Genomic DNA, 8,805 nt, shown 5'->3' on the forward strand with positions numbered 1-8,805 from the left:
ATTTTAGTAGCAGAAGAAAACAGATGCAGCAAAAAGCAAACTGTTGATAAGCAGCTCTTCTCTTTTTGTGAAAATATTTTTTCTCAGAGGTAGGCAAGTGCTCAGAGAGACAATTTCTTCACTGGACAATCAGATTTGGCAATATGAAATTGTAGTGGTTGTAGTGCTCTTTATTGACTTCCACAAACTAACTTAATCCTAAGTCACTGCTTTTGCCATTGCCACCTTTGGACCTATAGTAGCTTTTAGATGCATGCACTTCTAATTGCACAGGGCTCTTAATTTTTTTCTGTCAAAAAAGAAAAGTTTGAGCATGTGTCTAGGGGTCTATTTGTTTTAAAGTGGGGATATGTCTAAAATGTTGGACAGGTATTTGAAATGCATTGTGCCAGCCTTCCTTCCTGCTTTGTTTCTTCAGTCTCAAATTTACACTGATCTTGTCTGATCTGTCCATTTAGAGAATATGCATGATTCCTACCTTTCAGTTAGCTGTTGGAGTGCTTCTAAGCTAGAACTATGCTCTTTTGTGAACTATAAAAAGAACGTGACTTTGTACTTGTAATATACATCAGTGTGCATTTTGCACATGCAGTTAGCACTGTAGCAATGAAAATGGTTTAAATAACCATTCTCCTAAATGTTAATACATAATTCAGGGGTATACAGAGTTGCTTATAAAATTTCCTTAGGTGGTAGACATACAGAAATGGCAACATACTTCTTTGGGCATGCAGTTTGAATTAGATACAATGAAAATATACTTTTATTATTAGTACACCATGGTGCTGGACAAAAACCTCCAAACCAGAAATATTGGAATATATATTGCATTATCATTCCTATGAGTATTACAGTGTTATCATATCCTGTCTTTCCAAACTGAAGAAAAGATAAAAAAAAAAAAAATTTGCATCCCCAGTTTCAGTTCAGAATATGCTGGTGCTTGCAGGATGTAGATTTGCAGCATAAATAGAGGTTAAGAGAAAAGCAAATGTTAGGAGTTACATCTTATTTCTTTGAAGGTTATTTATTCTAAGTAATACCTAGTTATACAAATGCATACACCAAGTTTGGGTTTTTTTTCTTTTTTCTCTTATTACATCTATATGCATCTTGCAAAAATGCAAGCACAACTCCTTTCTACAGCATAGAGTAACAGCAAAGTAGGATAATGCAAATAAAGCAAAAAAAAAAAAAAAGTAAAATTATTATCAAATATATGTAAATTAAGCTATCCAAGCATACTTAGTACATTCATTTTGAACAGCATGTAGATACACTTCCTGCAAAGAACAGGAGCAGCTTTGAACAGCAATAGATGGTGAAGCCTTCTTCCATGACAACAGATTTTCTGTCATGCCCAACTTGATACCTGAAGTGAGTGCTGGTTAATCCCCTCACTGATAAGCCAATTACACATAATCAAGAATTGACTGCATAATCATGTGTAATATGTGTTGTGACCTATAATAGTCCTTTCGAAACTACAGTTACAATCTTCTTTGTCCATAATAAGTTAACAACTGTCTAATATTCTTAGCTAACAAAATATATTCAGAACATATCTACCATCTCAAAACTTATCTACCAGAACATATCTCCCAAAGAATGTACTTCAGTGCGGGAATGAGAAGGAGGCTTCCTTGTAAGAGTGCTGATTGTTCAACTATCTACAAAAATGAAGATAGTGGAGATGTAAAAGTAGTACAGAAGTGGAATGGAGGACTGACTGTAGAAATTTGTCATTAAAAATTATTTTGGATCATGGTAGAATTGTTTACGATGTAACCACTGTGACTGCTGACAGACACTGAAGAGCCTGTAGTGTTCTAAGAGGAAAGGTGTGTTAAAAACTGGATATTGGCAAAACTAATAGCTTTTGCTAGCATAGCCAGTGTATTATGGCTCCAAGTAATCTCTTTTTTTTTTTTTTTTTGTGAATACTACCTAATGGAATCAAAACACTACGTAAAAATTGCAAGTCTTTCTTTTAATAGCTTATAGCAATCAAGTTGCAGAAGGAATAGCTCCAGAGTATGCTTAGACAATTTTTGAATTCTCAGAACCTAGGCAAAAGATTATTTCCATAAATGTATTGGAAGGCTTTTGGTAGGGGATGTCTGTCCGTCAGCAGAAGAACAAGTTTGTAGTACCACAAAAGCGTATTATAGATTAAGCAGATGTAGGCTCGTGAGTTTTTCAGTGAGTTTATGAGAGCTCACTTCTGAGCTTTTCTTCATTGAAGAAGTAGTATATTAGAACCTTAATGCTCATTCTCAGTATTTTTGTGCACTACATTTAATGTTTAGATAAAAAAATGTCTGGGGTGAATTTTCTCAAATTTGCAAATAAATGCGAATATTTTTCTCAAGAGTTTTGTCTTTTTTTAACTAAGAATCCTGTTGTTTTTTTTTTAATTGTCAGTATGGATGGCAAAAAGGCAAAAAAAAGAAACAAAAATGAGATTACACTCGTCGGTTCTTACATAGTACCAGAACAAACGTTGAAAGCTTTGTAGAAAATGCTTGGACAATTCAGGCAAAAGGGTTTTCTGTAGAGTAGGAAGTAATAGCCTACAGATGAATCCTACTGGAATCCTTTGTGATGTGGGAAATAAACATAAGAAATAAGGAGCGTTTTCTGAGAAGATGGATTGCAAAGCAAATTCTTACTTTTAATTCAATCTGTAGCAAACAGCGAACATTTTGAAGGTAATCAGCCTTCCATACAACTTTTCATCAGGTTGAATTTCGTAATTATCAAAATTCTGAGGCATTTTTTCAGCAGAAATACAGACCATGCACAAAACACAGCTATCGAACTGAGCACTTTGCAGTATTCTTTACAGTGCAAAGGTTTTTTTTTTCCATTACCACTATGTTATTTCTTCTATGTAGAAAAGAGAAGGTATTTACAGTGTTTATCTCCATACACAGAAATAAGGCTACAGATGTACGGTGTGGTTTAAAATGGGGTAACAATAAATATCTGCCTTGAGAATTCTGCCTTTATTCTAAAGACTCTAAATAGTGGGGTGACCTATAAAATAAGGTATAGACTTAAAACTAGTTCAACTTCTTTGCAGCTTAGGTTTTATAATTGTCTTCTCTTAATTACTGCCAGTCTAATACAAATGATTCAGAATCCTTCAGGATACAGAGTACATCCTATGTCCTAACATTATTTCTTTACATAATTAAACCAGCATTCAGGGACTTCTTTCTTATTAGGACTTAGCTTTTTGTCATCTGAAGGTGTTAGGTCTTTAATCATTAGGCAGAAGATAAGAAGCAATATAATGCTTTGCATATAGGTACTTAAAGACCATTATCAAGGCACCTCTTAGCTTTCTTTAGAGGCTTTGAGGTGTCTGCTCACTGTGTCATTGTAAGATGCTTTCTATTCTTCAGATGGTTTTGTGGTTTGCAGTGAGACAGCTGGGCTGACAGCTTTGGGACATGGCACTGAAAATGAATGCAAAGAATGAATACAGCTTTAACGAACTACTGTGTCTATTGAAGCTGCACCTCTTTTTATTAATCTCTGTTCAGAATTGGTGTGATAAGGTGTTTTTGTTTTTTTCTATTATCATAGTATCAACAGTAAATTGTCAAAAAAGCACAATTATTTTTAACTTCTGTCACTTATAACCATTTTAAGTGTGTATTTGAAATGATAGTGGCTTATGCAGCAAGGAATTTGTTGCTCATGGTGTCCTTTGAGATGCGGTCTTGCTATTTTAGCAGTTAAAGGTGTTATGTGTAATGCAAGATATGTGTTCCATTTCAGTTTCTTTTTACTTTGTTCTCGTGATTGGTGGAAGAAGAGTTAGGGTTCTGCAAGCAAGATATCTTTGGTCTAAGGTAAATCACTCATTCTTTTGTTCTATCTTGCAGAAGGAGAAGGAGATGCACAACGAAATCCAAGTGAGCAAACCGGGGAGGCCCAAGGGGAGGCAGCAAAGCAAGAAAGCTGACATCTGACTTTGACCGACTGGAGCAGCTGCTAGATGTTTTCAGACTACAGGAGCATGCTGGAACAAATTTGTTTCCATGAGCAAGCTGGGAGAAAGGAAAGTGCATGTGTCTTCACTGCTGGAACCCACTCAACGCAATGCTAAAAATGAGGGTACAAGCTGTGGCAGAAGACAGAATTTTCTCTACCTCTGTCATTAGCAATGGTTGAACATGTAATGTTTTGTGGGATAGTGTCATCAGATGGATCCCTTCATAATGACTACTTGAGGGGAACACTTCTAGAAAGTAGAACAAACAGGTTAATCTTGTAGCAAATGGCCTTTGAAACATTAGAGGATCTAATTGTGTATCGTAAGCAAAGGCTTGTGTGATCCTCAGAGTTTAAAGTTCTCTGGCCAAAGTGTTCACCCATTAAAAGAACTGTAAAGAAAGCACTGTTTTTAGAACTTGCATCTGTTTTACAGCTCTGTTACTTACAATGGTTTTTGTATTGTACAACTTAGATGCTCTACACTGCCCCTTCTCAACTGCTTATGAAGAATATTTCTGTTACTGTGAATTTTTCTACCACGCGTTTTGAAAGGGCTGGTTTTTTGCATAATGTGGTGATGTGCACATGATAGTTTTAAAACGTCAACTGCTAAATTGGTTATGCCTAAACCTAAATGACTCAGAAACACTCTAATTTGTTACTAGATGAGCCTTCAAAACGATTCATTAATGTGAATACTTCGGCGTGTTTTGTGTCCTTGGTACATTTTTGCCACTTGCCTGTAGTTAGTTGCATATCAGAGACTCAAAGTGAATCTTTGATGTTATTCTTCCCCATTTTCTAATTTTACTCCCAAATTCTTAATCTTTCTCCAACTATTTTTTTAAGATGTTAGTCCAAGTATTTTATCGTTACGGTAGTTTTAAGAATACATTTATAACCTTTTGTGGGTTAAAATTCAAACAAATTCCATGGTGCTAGAGATTTGTCTGGTTCACATTGTTAAAGATGGGCCTTGTTTACATGTGGGAAAATAACTGGCAGAGGTTATTGCCAATTATCTATTTAGAGTGATTTTCTGATTGCAGGATAATCCAAGTCGTGGATCATGAGGAGGATCCAACCTGGGGAAATATTTTATTTTGTTTAGACCTTGGCTTTGCCTCAGTTGATCAGGCCATTGAGTTTACACAGCCAGTAGCATGTTTATGATGCACTAGGCACAGCCAAGAGCTAAAAGCTGCTACAGCAGCCTTTTGGCAAACCTGTGGAAATGGAAATGAGAGCTGTAATCTAGCACCCAAAATACTGGATTTTTCGCATTTCAGCTATTCCAAAATGGCAGTCCAAACTGAACATTCATTGAAGTACTGGGATAGCTTTTCCATAACTTATTCTGCAGTAGCTGTGTTGATTGGTTTCCTTCCCACATCAGCCCCAGTAGACAAGGCCACACATGAGGCTGAACAATGCAGGATGAGGCAGTTACACCTCTGTGTGATTAAGGTGAGTAAAGACAATGACTGACTAGTAAACCATGGCAATCACATAAGCACTAATCACAAAGTCAAAAGATCTTTTCTTAATGGGAGGTGATGTCACTTTCTTTATATATATTATATATATTATATATATTTTTGTGTTGTTGTTGGTTTCAAATGTTACGCACTTTTTAATGTTTGTAAACTTTTACTAATGAATAGTGTGATTGCTTCCTGAATATATTAATCATCAGTTAACAAAACATATTTGTGGCCACAGCTGTTTGTTTCTGCCATATGTATCATAGTGTTTGTCACATGAAATTCTTTTGTGAGATGTGTGGACAAAAAAAAACAAAAAAAAACAAACAAAAAAAAAAAGAAAAAAAGAAAAAAAAACCCTAAACAAGTAAAAAAAAAAAAATCTACCACAACCACTTCTGATCAGTATTATGAGCTCATTCATTAATGTTAATAAAAAAACAGCCAGCAGTATGCTTGTGGTTCATCAGTGTAATATAAACTCTCACCTTTTCTTGTTTGAAAGTTGAATGCCTTGCTGTCTTATTAGCTGTCAAATGCTTTATCTTCTTGGTAACAGAAGTTGTTCATTTGCTTTGAAAATACTGTTACCTTGAAACTAATTATTTATTAATTTGTTTATCTTGATGTTCCTGAATTGGGTGTTCAAGTTGAGCAAAGAAACTGGTTGCCCTTTTGTCATAAATGACAACTTAGCACCAATTTAGCACTAACTCCAGAAGGAAATAAGATTCTGGGGATCTATATAGTGTTACTTTATTGATGATCCATGAAACTCCATCAATAAATTGTCACGGGAAAACATAATAATAGAATAAGTAATGCAGTATATTAAAGTGTTGGCTTTTTCCTTATTTTACTTCATTGCTTTTTTATTATTATTATTTCAGTGCATTTTCCTTCTTCCAAAGTCTTCTCTGTTATGGGACAAAATAATTTCAGCCATTCCTCTTTATTTTCTGTCTGTTTCTTCCTTATATTTCTCATTTTCCTTTGTTCCTAAAGCAAAAATGGAGGCCTTCAATGCATTCTGATACATCTTTCTTTGATGGAAAATGGCACAGAAAATTTTAGTAGAGTAAAAGGCTGTTTATGTTCTTTATCCCCCAAAAGTATAAGTGCTTGCTTTTTTACTTGAACTCTGATGGCTCTTGTTACTAGTTCTCGTCGTTGTTGTTGTTGTTTTTTTCCTGTGGCACCTGTAAGCATCCTGTGAACCTGTAGGTTTCATATGAACCAGCTTAAATATAAAGCAAATACAAACAGCAATATAAAACAATTAATCACCCCGATAGCTATATACTTCAGCACCATGAGCTTCAAAAAGCTTTTATTATAAGATACCAGCAAGCACAAACTGTGATTTCATCAAGCTATCATTTTAACCAAAAGTTTACCATGATCTTCTATACAACAATTATTTAATTTTTTTATAATCAATTTTGTCATGGTTTTTTTTTTCTCCCCCATGGTTTTAAAGTTTCAGGTGGAAGAAGAGCAAGTTGGTATGAGTGGCAGGTCCTGAGGAGTTAGGTTTCATACACATAGCTGATGGAATTTTCTGGTGTCTGTAAGAAGGGAGTGACAACTGAAGTGGTTAAGCTGGAAATTCACTGCATGTATGGCTTCCTCAGCAAAACAGCGAAGAATTCCAGGTGTGCTTTATGTTATTCAGTGTTTCAGAAACACCTATGACATTTTCACAAAGCAAAGACTGAGAGCTGCTGAAACTGAGCACAGTAATACAAGTTAAACTTTGTCTAAGTTTGTCTTGCCTCAGCAGTAGTCTCATGCTAAACTGCCGTATGTCTGTGCCTTGACCTGTCTTTGTTCTGTTTGTTGTGTTTGTTGCATTTGGATATTTTTCTGTTCTTTGCTTCCCTCAAGTAAAACAATATCATAGAAGTCAATGGACATGGAGTACTGTATTGGATTTTCTGTATATTTCACTTAGAGTCTTGTAGTAGAGTGTTTCTCTTCATCTTCTTGATCAAAGCACAAAGTTCTTAACGTAAGACAGAAGCAAAAGAGCCAAAAAGGAAGTGTGAAGTCAAGACAAACAATATCAGGAGGATATATTCTCTTAAAAGTAAAGCATGTAGAGACCAATGCAGAAAATAGCTTCCTTCATCATAAGACAGGCAGTCAGCATGTGCTGATCTCCAGCTAAAAGGAAGAAATTACTCAACTTAGGGTGATACTTTGACATCAGAAACAACTCCAGATATTCAACAGTGCTCCAGAAGATTACATAAATCTGTAGCTCTGAGACAAATGAAAATCATCAGATTCTAATGAAAGAGAATAAGATAATACATGGTAGACTCCAAAAGGCAGAAACCATTAACAGCTAGGAAAACTACAGAAATCAAGGTAGTAGCAGGAACTTTCTCACTGTTCTCTGCAGCCTCATGAGCTGACTTCTTTCTTGCTTGCTTTCTTGTCATGATCAACAATACTATATAGAATGCCAGAGAATGACTAAGGACAGAGGTGTTTAATATAGATGTTTGGTGCATGTCATTCATGTTACAAATTGTTAATATCTTGCAGAGAGTAAATAATAATCAAACACAGTGATCTGGTCAAATAGGTTAATAGGGTACTGAATCAATTCTTAAGTATATGGAACTAGACTAAGAAATCTAGTTAACAAGAGTCAGCTCTTAAAAGCAGAGAGTAAAGCTAAGCATAAATGCTTAATAAGTGCTGCAATTAAGCAGCATCTTGGGCTTCTGAAATTATCAGAGCACCGTGCTGTACCTTCTTACACTGATGCTTTCATTATGGGTTGGATCTGCTTAGTTTTTCAGATGGAGGCAGAAAAGATGTATCAACTCATGACATGTACATACAAATGATCACTTGGTCTTTTCAGGCATTATGCTTCAGTAGCCTGAAATGATGTAAAATAAAAAGACTGATACTAGCAATGTCTACCTTACCAAAGTCCTTAAGTAAACGCATTGATGTAGACTAGCATCAGTATACATATTCAATCCTATTTGCCATTAAGAAATTCTCCATGAGTATTGTTTAACAGTTAGTAGCCTGACACAGACTTGACCAAGGCAGAACCTTGAGTGCTCCCCAAATGTCTGAGATGAAAACGAATACAAAAATTCCCTCTACCTTCTTTAACTAGCGGGCAGATGATGGCAGTATTTTGTATCTGTTAAATAATAGACCTATTGAATGAGTGGTTAAACAGTTAATGCCTAATTCTATTTCCGTGGGAAAGAAAAAAAATCAAAATTATTTCATCTTGAAAAATCAATTACAGTTTGTTAGAAAAGAGGGGGAAAAAAAAGAA

At 35.3% G+C, this 8,805-nt stretch overlaps 1 protein-coding gene across 1 annotated transcript in view; it reads left to right on the plus strand.

The window, feature by feature from the left end:
• Positions 1-6,351, plus strand: part of PKIA (cAMP-dependent protein kinase inhibitor alpha) — a 7,831-nt gene extending 1,480 nt beyond the window's left edge. The window contains exon 2 of the mRNA XM_010709061.3: positions 3,897-6,351. Coding sequence (XP_010707363.2) covers positions 3,897-3,976 — 80 coding nt within the window. The 3' untranslated portion in view covers positions 3,977-6,351. The remainder of the gene's footprint in view (positions 1-3,896) is intronic.
• The last annotated feature ends 2,454 nt before the right edge of the window (positions 6,352-8,805 follow it).

Source organism: Meleagris gallopavo, chromosome 3 (assembly GCF_000146605.3).
Source record: "Meleagris gallopavo isolate NT-WF06-2002-E0010 breed Aviagen turkey brand Nicholas breeding stock chromosome 3, Turkey_5.1, whole genome shotgun sequence".
NCBI classification, from domain to species: Eukaryota; Metazoa; Chordata; class Aves; order Galliformes; family Phasianidae; genus Meleagris; species Meleagris gallopavo.